The 17,082-nt window shown below is 36.0% G+C and overlaps 1 protein-coding gene across 2 annotated transcripts in view; it reads right to left on the reverse strand.

Annotated features, from left to right (window-relative positions):
* Nucleotides 1-17,082, reverse strand: part of TRIM33 (tripartite motif containing 33) — a 120,778-nt gene that overhangs the window by 33,156 nt on the left and 70,540 nt on the right. For both annotated transcript variants that reach the window (XM_034930140.4, XM_034930136.4), the window contains exons 5-8: nt 7,592-7,708; nt 4,783-4,897; nt 1,716-1,862; nt 1,145-1,262 (exon numbers count right to left, since the gene is read on the reverse strand). In XM_034930140.4, the coding sequence (XP_034786031.1) occupies nt 1,145-1,262; nt 1,716-1,862; nt 4,783-4,897; nt 7,592-7,708 (497 nt within the window). The remainder of the gene's footprint in view (nt 1-1,144; nt 1,263-1,715; nt 1,863-4,782; nt 4,898-7,591; nt 7,709-17,082) is intronic.

The following is a 17,082-nucleotide window of genomic DNA, read 5'->3' on the forward strand; positions in this document are numbered from 1 at the left end:
ATCTAAATCAATTCTCCCATGACAAAACTTACTCAGGGATACTCAAGATTGCCAATACTGATTCCATCTGCCTTTGAATTGCCAAAATATGCAAGGCAGAGCATTACAATGTCACAAAATCGTCTTCTGTGGAAATACTGAATGCTTTAAACAACTTATATCCTTAGACGTGATGGTTTTCCTTGCTTTTTATGGAGCCATTGCTTTCTAGGGATAGAAGCCAAATTTTAGGAAGATGTGATTTAAGGCACAGGTTGACAGGCTTTCCCTGTAATGGGCTATAGAGTAAATATTTCATGCTTGGCAGGCCACATAAGATCTGTCTCACAGTCCTTGGTTTTTGTTTGCTTTTACAACCAGTTGAAAATGTAAAAACCATTCTTAGCTACTACGTCACACAAAAACAGCTGGCTGATGTCAGAACTAAGGCTATAGCTAAATTTGAATATAATTTTTTTTCTTTTATGCAAAGATTACTTTTTTTTTTTTTTAAACACAAGGGCAACCAGCCTCTGCTTTTACAATTCCCACTGTTTAGGACTTAACTGTTCTGAAAGTGAGTTTACTCAATCTGTAAATAGCTCTCTAATTGGTAGGAAGTTTGTGTGCATGTGTTTTAACTGAGCTCTCTGTAACTTTCATCTATGGTCTTTAGGTCCATACTATGCTGTAACAAAAGCAAAATCCATTTCTCTTCCATGTGAAAAGAGCTACTCTTATCTTTCAAACATTCCTCAGGACCTAACTACTGGACACATTAGCATCCTAAAAGTCTGTCGCTAATGCACAATTTGGCTTAATTAAACAACTAAAAATCTGTGAAATTATTCCAGACAATGAATCATTTGCTAAGATTTCTATATGAAACAGTCAATATAAATTTAAAAGATGGAGGGTCGGGGGACTAGAAACAGCACACATTAAAAAACAATATACAGAGTAGACTCTCAACTTTCTTAAGATGTAATAACAGCCACACAAAACCACAGCTAAAGTGAGTTTCCAATGAATAACAACATATTTTTACATAAAATGTAAAACATTAGTTTTATAAAGTTAAAAATTTTATCTAAATTTGCTTTAAGTATTTTCTCCTTCTAATTCAGTGTTCCAAGTTATATTCATAAAACTCATTATTTCTCACCTAAATTGACTACATTCTTTGCCCAGAAGGTGGGATCGCAATGGAAACGTATTGCTCCATTAGCAGCAGGGACAGGATCACACCTTGCTTTCAAAATATGACGCAACTGGAAAGTAATCTTAAAGGGAAAAAAATCCACATTAGTCTCAAAATTAAATATCAATTGGGAAAACATAAGATAAAGACATTAAGAAAAAAAAGCACATATATTCCCACAGTGTCAGCCTCAGATTAGGCAGCATCAACATTTAAATTAGCAATCAAATCAAATATACATACTTGAATTTCTGCCATTTTGGGTAATAAAGTGCATTAAGATACTAGGTATCTTCAAAAGAGTACATACTATATAATTCCACTTATATGAAATTCTAAAAAATGACAGAAATCAGATTAGTGGCTGCCTAGTGGAATGAGGAAACTTTGGGGGGTGGTGGAAGTTTTCTGTATCTTGATGTGGTGGTGGTTACATTTGCCAAAATTAAAATGTATACTTTAAACAGGTGCAATTCACTGAATATATATCTTAATAAAGTCCATTAAAGAAAAATAAAAACAGTATGTGTCTCACCAGTCGCTTGCTGTATAGTAGTGCTGTGCTGCTGCCACTTGCAATTGCCCAATTTGTGAAGTTCATAACATGCTTCACCTGCCGGGAAAGGCCTGTGATGTCATTCTGCTGCTGTAGTAACTTCATCTGTCTTTCCTTTGTAACATTCTGAAACAGAACAAGAGCTTCGCTGTAGAATTCCATATGAAAAAAAATCAACCCCACATTTCTAATGCAAATGGGCACAATACCTATACTTCCTTTAAAAATGGGCTAAGTGAATAAGCTCCATGATTATTTAGCAAGCCTATCATCAGAGGAAAAGCCACTAACAAAAGTGGGACTAAAAGTCAGTTCTCTAAGCTAAAAAGGATATTCCACATATAGAAATGAATGTTAGTTAATGTCACTTTTCTATCAACATGTCTGTTAAAAATAGTGTCTTCCTATTAGATTAATCTAATATATGGTATTTATAGCATAAGGAGCTAACTTTAGAAATAAATTTATGTAATCTTAATATACTTTAAAGGCCAAAAAAATTTTGTGTCACCAGTGCCACCTCCTGGTATGGCATGAGAATGAAGTTAAAATCTCTCTTAAATATATAAGACAAAATGAAAAAGATAACTTCCAGAGTTCTAAGAGTAGAATTAGGGAAACTTTTGATATGACAGAAGTTCACAGAGAACAAAGAAGTAAGGACTGACCAAAGTGCAAAAACCAATTTCAGAGAAACACTGCAAAGGAAAAATAAACTGCTTTATGGGAAGTAAAATCACCCCAGGAGGGATGGGTAATGTCCTACATACTTTTGACATTCAGCATGCTAAACAACTCATCTACTACTTTCTTAAGAACTTTCTCCCAAAAATGACTCAAGTTGGTTTTTCTGGACAATATTTTTCCTAAGGAAAGAAGCTGTTCATTTTATAATGTAAATCAATGGATAAGAGTATTCAACTGAGAGAAGTATGGTTTACTACATTTCTTTTATAAAGCTTAGAAAAATGTTTCTTCTACAAAGTATAAGAACATATTACACTAGAAAACATCTATTTTAAATTTATCATCATGTTAGTAGTATGTGGCATATTTACCATTAGGTATTTGTACACACTTTAGCCTTAAGAGGCTTTTTTTTTTTTTTTTTTTTTAACAGAGTCTCACTACTCTGTCCCCCAGGTTGGAGTGCAGTGGTGCAATCTTGGTTCACTGCAAACTCCACTTCCCAGGCTCAAGGGATCTTAAGAAGCATCTTTTAATTCAGAAACTCTTGAAATGGTTTTACAAATACTATTTTAGACGTACAGCTCAAATGTATTACAGTAAGTTTAAGTGTATCAAAAATAGTTACTAAGTGCTCTCTATTCACATGGGTCCTTTTGGGGGGAAAAACCTATTAGGGTTAAATGCAACAGACTGGTGTACAGTAGGAAAAGGGACCCACAACTTTTAACAATCTGCACAAGAGTACTTTTTTTTTTTTGAGACGGAGTCTCGCTCTGTCGCCCAGGCTGGAGTGCAGAGGCGCAATCTTGCCTCACTGCAACCTCCACCTCCTGGGTTCAAGCAATTCTCCTGCCTCAGCCTCCTGAGTAGCTGGGATTACAGGCATACACCACCACGCCTGGCTAATTTTTGTTTTTTTTGTTTTTTTTTTAGTAGAGATGGGGTTTCACCATGTTGGCCAAGCTGGTCTCGAACTCCTGACCTTGTGATCCACCCACCTCAGCCTCCCAAAGTGCTGGGATTACAGGCGTGAGCCACCGCACCCGGCCAAGAGTACTTTTAATCTCACAAATTGTGTTTCACTGGAAAGATGTATTCCATTCAGAGATAACATTCTACTGACATCATTTCATTTTTATGTAACTATGCACCTAATATTTTTAAAGGATTCTATGAAGAGATGGGACAGAAAAAAAAAAAAAAACTATTCACAATTTGAGGTTAATGGAAGTAATCAAATAAATCATTTCATTATTACTATTCAATGGTGCAGAAAAAATAATCCCCATATCATCTGAACCTAGTTAAGAGCATGAAATCTTCAATCAGAAAATATTTCTCTTTCCAAAATTTCAACTTTCCAGAGCATGAAATTTTCAATCAGGAAACATTTCTCTTTCTGAAACTTCAATTTCCCAGAAAACTCCTATTTGAAATTTGCTAAAAATAAATCAAATCGGCAGTGGAGACTTTGATTAAAAATTTAGATTTCATGAACTGACTAGATTTTCATCTAGAAACTTACACCTACAAATAAACTTCAAAATATGCAATATAAATACCTAATATCACAAAATTTTCACTGTTTAAGGTTTATAAATTTCAAAATGAGCAGCATTTTCTGCAAAACTATGGAAATATTTTTAAAATAAGGTAAAACACACAAATGACTCAAGCAGAAGCCCAACATGAATCTATATGGTAAAATTAAATTGAGGCCCCATCTTAAGGGGGTGGGGAAGAAATGTGGTGGGACTACTTTGCCTTTATGTACATCACATTTTAGTAACATTTCTTTTTTCTTTTTCTTTTTTTCATTTTGGAGACAGGGTCTCACTCTGTTGCCCAGGCTGGAGTGCAGGACACAATCACAGCTCATTGCAGCCTTGACCTCCCGGGCTCAGTCGATCCTCCCACCTGTTTCCTGAGTAGCTGTGACTACTGGTGCATGCCACCACCCTGGCTAATTTTTGTATTTTTTGTAGAGGCAGGTTTCGCCATGTTGCCTGGGCTGGGCTGGACCCCGGGGCTCAAGCGATCTGTCTGCCTTGGGCTCCCAAAATGTTGGGATTACAGGTGTGAGTCACCATACCCAGTCTTAGTAACAATTATTTGATTTCTAAGAGGACATCACTATTTCCTAAGGTATACAGCTAAAGTCAGTGTTATTAAATTGGGCCGCAAAGTAACTAACTAGAAAAGGTCTCTTTTCCAAAAGTAAATTTTAAAAACCTTATTTTAAGTTTTACTTTATTTCCATACCCCCCAACCCATCTAAAATAGTTTTCAATAAACATTAAAAACAGCTAAAGAGCAAGAGAAGCAGTTTTTGTTTTATTTTGGCTTTGAACCATACCTCTAGCTGCTGTAAGAGAGATTTTCCTTTCTTATTAATTTCATTGATAAGGGTGAAAATGGCCACTTTAATTTCCTGTTCTACTCGTTTGTTAGTCTCATTTACTTCTTTTATCCTGAATAAGAGAAATGCATCATTAGGTTATCAACTTATCCTAGGTCTCTGAATCATCAACTGTTACAGAAATTCATCCAACTGGGCACTTAACCGAGTAATTAAAATGAAAACTTTGTCAAAATGTACAACTCATGTTTCAGCAGACCTGACCAATTTGGTCCAAACAAGTTATGTACATAGACAAATAATGAAACTAATATTTAGTAATTTTAAATTATGCTCATAAAGGACAGTTTATTAAGCTGGATGGCAATCTCCTTAAGTAACTATGACATGAATGTGATGCACAAACACCAGTGACTTCTGGATAGTGTTAAATGTGGCACATTGGTTCTGCTTAACCTTGACGTTTTCCAAGAACAACGTGCAAAAGGACAATGTCACAAGCAATAATTATCTTTTGAAAGGATAATAGTTAAACATAGAAGCATTTATTTTCATTTATAACTTAGCCACTTCAAACATGGGTTCTGACACACTCCCTTCAAAATTACTCTTAAAATGGTTTCCCTTTGTATACGGTAAAGGGCATAAAACATTTTCAATCCATTTTTAAGAATAGCTTTAGATGTTTTATAAGTAGGTGTAAGCACTCAAAGCAGTTACGGAAGTTTTAGGTGCAAATATGAAGTGGCTGATACTTTGGTATTTACAAAACAGGAAGTGGAGAATCCCACCACTATGAATATATAAAATGTCAACGACCAACCATAAGACATAGCTTCAATTGTTATACATTCTACTTCTGTAAAAACTATAACCCATGCTTTCAGCTCCTAAACTGCCTTTCATTTGCCAAGTTCGAATTTAGTTAACTTTAATACACTCCAAGAAATAATGTAGTTTTTTTCCTTCTCTGTACATCGTTTGGCACTTACTTGAAAATTTTGAGTTTTGTCCTTATCTTACTAAGGTGAGTGGAAGATATTTTTAATATATAAAGGTACTAATAACTAGTGATAAGAAATATAGGTTTCAAATATAAAATGATTGGGCCAAAGATAGAAATCACTAAGCATGCTGAAAACAGAGAGTAGCTAGTCTCAGTCAGACTCCTATTGGATTTAATTAAGTCTACTGTATGTTCAGTTTTGAAGAAAGAAAAAAATGTACATTAAAAAATAATGGAGATAGGTCAGTGAAAAATGTGTCTAAAAGGGGAAGTTATCAGAGATTTTAATACTGTTTTTTTAAAAACTTTCTACAGATGAAATCAATCTCCTCAACCCCGTGCAATCTTGTAACAGGTAAACCTCTTGCTCTACTTTTGTATACAGATTCTGGAACACGTGTACAAAATATATTTAAAAAATACTTATACAATGTACACACAAAACATCTGTATAAAAATATGGGACTGCCATATGAATCAACTCACTATATTTCCTTTGAAAGAGACACCCATCTATCATTTCTGAGAAACAGTCTTCTCCAAATCAACCGTATCACCAGTTTAACCTAAAACAACTGAACATTTCCAAAAACAAAAACCCACCAATGGAGTGTGTGGGTGTGTACAATCTACAAGCTCTAAGGAGCCTTTTATTTTCTTTTGGTGTTACTTAAGATAAAAAGTTCTGGCCGGGCACAGTGGCTCAGGCCTATAATCCCAGCACTTTGGGAGGCCGAGGCAGGCGGATCACGAGGTCAGGAGATCAAGACCATCCTGGCTAACACGGTGAAACCCCGTCTCTACTAAAAATACAAAAAATTAGCCGAGCATGGTGGTGGGCGCCTGTAGTCCCAGCTACTCGGGAGGCTGAGGCAGGAGAATGGCGTGAACCCAGAAGGCGGAGCTTGCAGTGAGCCGAGATTGTGCCACTGCACTCCAGCCTGGGCGACAGACCGAGACTCCGTCTCAAAAAAAAAAAAAGTTCTACCATGTGTAAAGTACTATTTTCATTCATTCATTCATTCAATTATTTAATACTTCTGAGCATCTACTATGTGTCATTTTAATCATAAATTAATGAACTTTAATATTCATTAGAAGTCCTAATATTTTTGAGTCTATAAACACATATTAACCTTATTCATACCCTGAAGAATTTTAGTTTTAATTATGCCAGCTCAAAGTGTTTGTCTTTCTGGTGTAAGAGTCATAACTTTGTTAATCTGCTCTCTTATGGAACCTACTCTCACTTATCAATAAATTTACTTAGAAATATACCAAAGTAGAATACTTTTTAAATAATAAATGGTGATGATAATTATAAATACAATAGCAACAGCTAAAATCTAACTGCTTACTATGTGCCAGAAACTATATCATGTATTCATCTTATAATGCTACTCATAAGATAAGCACTGTTTTCAATGCTTGTTTTACAAATGGGGAAATAATTGGTCCACCCGTGATACTCTCTTCTCTATACTGTATCTTCCACACAATCTCCACTTTAAATTTTATAAGTCAACTCTCTCCATATTAATTTCTTTGTTTCCACATTTAAGGTTTAACACAGACCACAGTCTTATTAAAATAGACAAAGATGTGTCCTAAAAGGGTATACAAAAGTTTGGTCAATTAAATTTTGTTTAATTGACAAATATTATAATTCCAAATTCATGCCATTTCCCCCTCAAAAAAATGTTTTCTTTATATGCTTAATATAGCAGAAAAACAGATTTAAACTGGACCCACTTCTCTTTAGTAATTCTTAAAATTATGGTTTTAAGGCAACAAACTTACCTATTCTGCACCTGAGTAGCTGCAAAATGAACATAATTCTTCTTCTCAAGAAGTTTCGCCAGTAGATTCTCAATTGCACCCTTCTGATTTTGAAAAGCTTCTTCCAAAAACTGATACCTTAAAACCAAAACAAAACTACATTTAAAACAAAACATTTATGATTAAGATTTTGGAAATAAAGAACAGCTAAATAAGTCAATCTTGAAACCTTAATTAAGTGATCAACTCTATGCTGGCCACTCATACCTTATCTCAACAGCAACTTTTAACTGGCAATCACCCATCTCCCTCCAACTCTGACCCTGAAAGGCCATTATGAAAGAAAAAAATTACTCAGATAATGGTTGAGTGCTCTTATATTAGAGTGTTGATTCAGGATTACATCTTTTTAAAAATTCAAATATTGGCATAAGTTGTATACATTTTAAATCATAAAGCGTAACCACATTATAGAAAATACTATAAAAGGAAGGGAAATCACCCATAGTTCCAACATCACAAAATTACTGCTACCACTGTAATATATAGTTCCTTAATCTTTTAATTATACATGTACTTATTTACTTATTTTTTAATAAAGACAAGGTCTATGTTACCCAGGCTGGTCTCAAACTCTTGGTCTCAAGCGATCCTCCTGCCTTGGCCTCTCAAAGTGCTAGGATTACAGGAGTGGGCCACTGCATGTGGCCTAACTATGCATTTTTAAATGCAATTATAATAATAATGAACATGCAAATTTACATCTGACTTTTATTCTTTATCTTGTCTTTATAATTACACTTAAAATAATTTTTCAGTTCTGGATGCCATGTACTGTCAAACTTTCCACAAGGGTTAAATCAATATAAAACATCACATCAACACCAGTTTTACTTTGTCAGCATGAATGCTATATGTTAAAATTTTCTAATCATAATAGTGCAAATATAGACTCTAATAACATTTCTTTGGCTACTAGGAAGCTAGAATAATAGTTTTCTTTGCTACTTTTATTTCCTTTTTGTAAATTATTTATTAGGTTTTTAAGTTATTAAGTCAACAAATATTATTTAGTTTTTTTCTATGTCCTTTTTACATGGACTAAAGAATCCATTATTGTTTGTACTACTAACAAATAGTCACAAATACAAAATGATACCATACTGTGACAAGAGATATAATTCAGGTATATATAATTTACAAGAAACCACTGCCTAAATCGGCCTCAATACCAAGAAAAGCATAGCAGAGAAGAACAGCATCTTATGCTAGGTACAGAGGCATGTTTGAGACATGTAAATACTTCAATATGGCCAAATAAAAATATACAAAAGTCAGAATATGAGACAACAATTGATAAAATCCACACATAAATACTTCAATATGGCCAAAGAAAAATATACAAAAGTCAGAATATGAGACAATAACTGATAAAATCCAGAGGCAAACTGTGAAGGGCCAAGTATAGCACACTATTTGTGCATTTAATTCTCTAAGTAATGGAAAACCTCTGAAGAATTCTAACCAGAATGCAATAATCACATTTACATTCTAGGAAAATCAACATACAGAAATATAAAAGACCCAAAGAAGGGAATAGAAGGGAAAGACCAGCTAAAACTCTAAGACAGTAACTCATATGAGAGATCAGGGTACAGTACTGGTTGGTACAGCCAAACAAACAAGCTGGAACTGACTTTATCAGTGAGATCAGCAGATTTGAGAGGTTATGTGTCAGTTATGGCAAGGTCCATGGTACAACCTGAAAACTAAATGCCTAGCTAAGGCACAGTCAAGAAACAAATCATTGGAAATGAGTTCACAATTACTGTGTAATTGTCTATATGGGCACTAAAATCACAAAAGTAATAATACTATGGGCATCTAAATGTCCATTGTTTCTTCAATGAAAGTCTCAGCTAAGGCAGACAAGAGGAAAGACTATGAAATTGTTAACATAAAGGAAAGTTTGTTAAGATAAAGGGAAGTTTACTTAGTAGTGGGATACAAGAGGTACAAGAAGAATGGAGGACAGTAGGAGAGAAAATGTAGATCAATATGGGAATTTCTGTTATAGAAAACTGCTGGTGCACTGATTTTATTGTGGTAAAATATACGTAGTAAAATTTATCCATCTGAACTTTTTTTTGAGTCAGGGTCTCACTCTATCACCCAGGCTGGAATGCACTGGAACCATCACGGCTCACTGCAGCCTCAAACTCATAAGCCCAAGCAATCCTCCTGCATCATTCTCCCGAGTAGCTGGGACTATAGACACCTGCTTTTTTTTTTTTTTTTTTTTTTTTTTTACTTTTTTGTAGAGATGAAGTCTTGCCATGTTGCCCAAGCTGGTCTTGAACTCCTGGTCTCCAGTGATTCTCCTGCCTCAGCCAAAATGTTAGGATTACAGACACGAGCCACCACATCCAGCCCAATTTAACCATTTTTAAGGAGAATATTTTTAAAGCTCAACTGTCTACAATGTTGAGCAACATTATAACTTGTATAAGATATTAATAGCACAGGCCAGGCGTGGTGGCTCACACCTGTAATCCCAGCACTTTGGAAGGCCGAGGCAGGTGGATAACGAGGTCAGGAGATCGAGACCATCCTGGACAACATGGTGAAACCCTGTCTCTACTAAAATACAAAAAAATTAGCCCGGCATGGTGGTGTGCACCTGTAGTCCCAGCTAGTCGAGATGCGGAGGCAGGGGAATCGCTTGAACCGGGGAGGCGAAGATTGCAGTGAGCCAAGATCACACTACTGCACTCCAGCCTGGTGACAGAGTGAGACTCTGTCTCAAAAAAAAAAAAAAAAAAAAAAAAAAAGATACTAATAGCACAAAAAAGCACGTGAGTATTTTCAGAGAGTTTTTTTTTTTTTTGAGACGGAGTCTCGCTCTGTCGTCCAGGCTGGAGTGCAGTGGCGCAATCTCGGCTCACTGCAACCTCCACCTCCCAGGCTCAAGCAGTTCTCCTCCTCAGCCTCCCGAGTAGCTGGGACTACAGACATACACCACCATGCCTGGCTAATTTTTGTATGTTTAGTAGAGATGGGGTTTTGCCATGTTGGCCGGGCTGATCTCGAACTCCTGACCTCAGATGATCCGCCCACCTCGACCTCCCAAAGTGCTGGGATTACAGGCGTGAGCCACCACTCCTGGCAAGAGGCTTTTAAAGAGGCTTTACTGTTAGATAGGGGACCCGAAGTTTGTTCCTTCGTGAAAGAGCAACATTTGATTTATCCCACATACTATGATTTCTCTACATCCAATAAAAACTATTACTATGTTAAATCTGAACAAATAAAGCAGAAATATGAGGATTCCATGCTAACCCTTTTGACTTAGCTTTATTTACATTGTGATGAAAAACAATCTTTTTGAAGGAGAATTTGATGATGTCAACAAATACGCATTTGATAGAAAGGTTAACTAGTATCAAAATTCACAAAATTCTAACTCATAAAATTTAACCATGTACAAATTCCCCTTATCCCAAAATAAATATTTTTCAAAGTCCTGTTTCTAAATATATCTTGTTACATTCATGTGAACAAGAAACAAGCAAACACACACTATTTTCCTAAATATGATATACCTAGGTAAACTGAATTTTCTTTAATCAAAATTACAGCTGAAATGTGGGGAAAGAATAACCAACAAATGAACTAAATGTAGTTTTGATTAATACATAAATACTTCAAAGTAATTTCTTAGATTTTAATCTTGCATTTTAAAGTAGTATTTATTTATTTATTTAGAGACGGAGTCTCGCTCTGTTGCCAGGCTGGAGTACAGTGGCACGATTTCGGCTCACTGCAACTTGTACCTCCTGGGTGCAAGCGATTCTCCTGCCTCAGCCTCCCGAGTAGATAGGACTACAGGCATGAGTCACGACACCCAGCTAATTTTTGTATTTTTAGTAGAGATGGGGCGTCACCATATTGGCCAGGATGGTCTCAGTCTCTTGACCTCATGATCCACCCACCTCGGCCTCCCAAAGTGCTGGGATTACAGGCGTGAGCCACCGCACCCAGTCTAAAGTAGTAATTCTTGTGGGCTTTCTTAGTCACAATGAACTATTCTCCACATTTCAAAATAAGTAAAATAAAGTAAAAATTATGTATGCCCAGGATTTAGTTAGGACAGACTAAGTAAAACTTTTTGTGCTTCTGGCTAGAATTATATAAACCTGGTAAAATTATCTGGTTTTGATCAGAATTAATCAGCATGCTTAGCTTTTTTGAATTATTGAGATATAAATTATATTTAATACAGTTTTGTAAGAAGTTTATGAAAATATGGTGCTCATGAGTAAAGGGTAGGAGATAAATAATAAAAGGGTGTTTTTTGCTGGGCACAGTGGCCCACACCTGTAAGTCCCAGGTATTCGGGAGGCTGAAGAGGCTGATGTAACAGGACCACTTGAGCCCAGGTCAAGGCCAGTCTGGGCAACATGCATACAAATATACATGGATGGGTGTTTTTTAAAAGGCCGAGAATCACTTAGCTAATAACTTCAAACTTCTGAATGTACATTATGGTCTTACTAAGTCCTGTGCTCTACTACTCTACTTGCCAAGTGATACAGTATTATTCTTAGTAATTGTCACTGTATATATGAAGTTTTGATTTTGGCACATCTAGGGAAAAATGCATCATAGTGCTTTATATCCAAACTGAATAAGAGAACCTTTTTAATAAAACCCAGTTTCATTTTTCTTCAGTTATTCCATTTTTTTAAATTACATTAAATTTCAAACATGTATTAGAAATCTAATTCCACTGAATCGATCACCCATTTTCAAGAAGTATCCATTCATAGCTGATTTTATCTATACACCCACTCACTCCATCCCTTAGACTACTGTGAAGAAAACTCCAAACATCATACTTTATCTAAACATTTCTCAATCTATAGATGGCAATAGCCTATTCTGATAACTTACTACATTTTCAGGCACTGGGCTAAGTATCTTAACATGCATTCTCTCATTTAACCTTTAGAAAAACTTAATGACTTAGATACTACTACTATTTTCATAGTTAAAAGCTAGATGACTTTGACACCCCTCTGTGTCTCACTTCTTCTCCAGTAAAATATAGAACAATCATCATATATACATGCACAGGACTGTCCTAAGAATTAAACTGGTCAAAACACACAAAGCAAAGCACTTAAGGCATACTAAGGATTTAATGCTTGCTATCACTGTTATTCTTAGCAGTAATTTTAAAGGATTTATACTGTTAGAATTTATCTTGTTGCAAACGTATATTGTTCCTTATTTAAAGCTCTATATGAAGGGGAGATGATAACAACCATAAGAGTTCAGGAAAGGGACAGAGAGTAGGAAATGTGAGCAACTGTGAGGAAAATCTGAAAGAGTAGAAATTTCTATAAAGTATGGGAAAGACATTAAAATCCTCACATAAATAGAACAGGGAGCAAAAGCTAACTCTAATTAAATCTCAAAAATCACAGTGACATCACCTGATATTTCAATTACCTAAGACTTCATTAGAACAGGATGTCACTTTCTATTGCTGTCTTCAAAATCATTTATCTTTTCTCCTGTAATATCTAATCTTCTGGCTGGGCACGGTGGCTCACGCCTGTAATCCCAGCACTTTGGGAGGCCGAGGTGGGCAGATCACGAGGTCATGAGTTTGAGACCAGCCTGACCAACATGGTGAAACCCCGTCTCTACTAAAAATACAAAAATTAGCTGGGCGTGGTGGTGCACGCCTGTAATCCCAGCTACTCAGGAAGCTGAGGCAGGAGAACTTCTTGAACTTGGGAGGTGGAGATTGCAGTGAGCCAAGATTGCGCCACGGCACTCCAGCCTGGGCGACAGAGAGAGACTCTGTATCAAAAAAAAAAAAAAAAATCTAATCTCTGTTAATCCTACCCAAAATGAAGCCCCCCATCAAAAAAAAAAAACAGTGAGCAGTGAAAAGTTGTAAGTACATTAATACATGTATAATTGGCATCCCCAAAGGAGAAAAACAGAGGAAGAGAAAAAATATTAGAAATAGTAGTTATGGATAAAAGTTTTTCAAATTTGATGATCTATAGCTAAGAAGCTCAACATCCCCCAAGCACAAGAAACATTCAGCAGACTACACTAAGGTATATAATTTCCAAACTGTTTAAAACCAGTGATAAAGAGAAAATATTAAAAGCAACCAGAAGAGAAAAAAGATACACTGTATACAAATGAACAAAAATAAAACAGATTTCTTGATGGAAACAATGAGAGTGGAGTAACATCTTTAAACTACTTAAAGAAAACTTTCAGCCTTGAATTATTTATCCAGAAAAGTTAATATGAAGGTGAAACTACTAGGAGTGATAAAGATGTTCACTATTTTGACTGTGATGATGGATTCACAGTCCGTCACCACAAAGCAGAGATCTAAAACCTATACCACTACAAAGCAGAGATCCAAAAGTGTTATGACCTTAACATAAGGGTATACTAAGAGTAACCTGCCCCTCTATCACCTCAAAAAGACTGAATGACAATAACAATGATTCTGTGGAAGAGGAGAGGGGAGTCCCTCAGAAGTTGTATCCACAAAACACTTCACATGTGAATTTTCAGACCAAGTGCACATCATCTTGGTGGTTCAAAACTTCATTCCGGAAATTTAACTGTCGGAAACTGGTAGTGCTTCTAGGCAATAGCAACAGGAAATTCAATCCTTTATTGTGGAAAGAAAGTATCTTAATTTTAGACCAAAAAAAAAAAATTGCATAATTTTTCAAGGAAAGAGGAAAGTTCATAGTTTTAAAAGACTACATATATAAGGAAAAACGGCACCCTAAGCAAGAATCAACAGAAATAACAGGAAGAACTGACTCACTAACAGAGGCAAAATAAATACATGTACTCTATTTAAAGAATAAAACACAGCTAAAATGTTCAGGCAACTATTTAAAATTTTAGATGAAGTATACAAAAGACCTCTTTGAACTTTTTTTGCTATCTAAAAATAAAGTTTTTAAAAGGGGGAGGAGCTGGCTGATTTAAAATATTTAAATTATAATGGATGGGTTTTAATGGCAGTTTAGACATAAAGAGAGTATTTGTGAACTGAGATTGTTCAGAGAAAAGTGTCTCCCTGTTTTGCATTTTCAATGTAAAAAAGGGGGGGGGAATACAAACATTAAGAGAAATGGAGAATGGATTGAGGGGAGTCTAACATACATCTAACTGGAATTCCAGAAGAAGGACCAACAAAGAATGCAACACATGGAATATGTGAGGAGATTACTGATTGAAAGACACAATCATAACGCATATTTTTAAAGACATCTTTGTTATTCTTTACACAGTTTCTTTAGGTATACTTCTGTGTATAAATTACGTATCTTGTGACTCTTAAAAGACTTTTAAGACTCTTAAAATACAAAGGCCAGGCATGGTGGCTCACCCCGTAATCCGCAACAATTTGGGAGGCTGAAGTGGGAGGATCGCTTGCGGCCTGAAGTGCAAGACCAGCCAGGGTAATAAAGCGAGACCCTGTCTGGACAAAACATTTTAAAAAATGACTGGGGGTGGTGGCACATGCCTGTGCTTCCAGCTACTTGAGAGGATCACCTTAGTCCAAGAGTTTGAGGCTGCAGTGAGCTATGATCACACCACTGCTCTCCAGCCTTGGTGACAGAGTGAGACCTCATCCCCTTAAAAATAAAAAAGTATGTAGTCATTATTTATGTGAACTAAATTTGCCTATTTGCCAGGAAATATTCAAAGGGTAGGGATACCACAGTAAATAAGGTAAAATAAGGTCCTGTTCTTCCTTTCCTTACATTTTAATTAAGGAGAAAACAAAAATTTGAATAGGGTGATGTGATAGAGAGGACGTTAAGTGGCTAAACATTCTACATTGGATACATGCACAGAAGGGAACTCTTGAAGACGTGATGACAACGTACAATTATTTCAAAGATAGGAACTAGGCATGCACAGAGAGATAACAGATGAGCTGTAAGTAATCAGAAGTAAAGCTGCATTTTTGCAAACGAAAATGACCAACTGGTTTTATTCTTTGCAATAATTTTGCCATTTAATAAAATTTTCACATGGGATACTTCTCAACCCATCTGCCCTCTTTGCCAAATGGGTAACTTTTATCTGTGGAACTAACGACTCTGAATGTATTTCTTCCTCAAGTCTTCTCTCCTGATATTCTTCTCTTTCAAGTTAACTCTTAGCCATATGGAATTATTCTCCTTCTAGCCATAAGCAATGATTCTGCTGGGTAACTGACTCATTGAACCTATGGGCTCTTCAGATAGTTTGATATCCTAATAGGATCAGAAACTATAATATGAAAATTAATGAGGCTATGTTTCAGCAATACCCAAATGAATTAATTCAAATTTTAAAGAATACTCAAGAGATGAGCTATTACGGAACCAAATACTCAATATCAGTCTCATACAGACTACACAACTCCAAGGTAGCAAGGACAGAGCACATTTTTTCATTATTGTATAGCTATCACCTAGCAAGGTACCTGGTATACGATGAGTACTTGAATATCTACCGAACAAATGAGATCAATGAATACTCATTTGTTGAGTGAAGTTCAATAAACCAACCATTTTGTCTGACAATAAGTGTACCCCATGAAAAAATTATGCTTGGATAGGAAATCTTCATTTGTTGCCATAGCTCTGAATCTAGCTCCCTAAGAGGACTGACAGTAGATATTTACGTATCACTTCTACCAAAAATGTATTCAGATTCTTCAACTACTTGGATTGCATCTGAAAGAATTTTTAGGGTCGGGCATGGTGGCTCACTCCTATAACCCCAGCACTTTGGGAGGCCGAGGTGGGTGGATCACCTGAGGTCAGGAGTTTGAGACCAGCCTGGCCAACATGGTGAAACTGTCTCTACTAAAAATACAAAAATTAGCCGAACATGGTGGTGGGCGCCTGTGATCCCAGCTACTTGGGAGGCTGAGGCAGGAGAATAGCTTGAACCCAGGAAGTGGAGGTTGCAGTAAGCCAAGATCGCACCACTGCACTCCAGCCTGGGCGACAAAGCAAGACTCTGTCTCAAAAAAAAAAAAAAAAAAAAAAAAAAGAAAAGAAAAAAAACTCTTAGAAGAATTTACGGAAGAACTAAAAAAGTGAGTTTCAGCAAAGGTTCTTTTAAAGCAATGAATAATGCAAACTACCTGGGATGATTTACCAGTATTCTTAAAAGATTGTAAAAACAATTTTTTATGTCCAGGCCATAAGATTCTTATCTAACTAGCCCGGAATAGGAATGAGGCATCAATATATTTTTTTAAATCTCCCTAGTTTTAATATAAATTTAGAATTGTGAATATCTGCTCTCAAGTTTATCCACACAAAATCTTAATTCAAAAGTCCAATTCTAAGAAAAGCTATTCCTTCCCTTCCTTTTCTTCTTTCCCTTCTCTCTTCCTCTCTCCCTCTCTTTTTCTTTTTTTTTTTTAATAATGGAGATGGGGGCCAGGTGCG

The sequence above is a fragment of the Pan paniscus genome, chromosome 1, assembly GCF_029289425.2.
Source record: "Pan paniscus chromosome 1, NHGRI_mPanPan1-v2.0_pri, whole genome shotgun sequence".
NCBI lineage: Eukaryota > Metazoa > Chordata > Mammalia > Primates > Hominidae > Pan > Pan paniscus.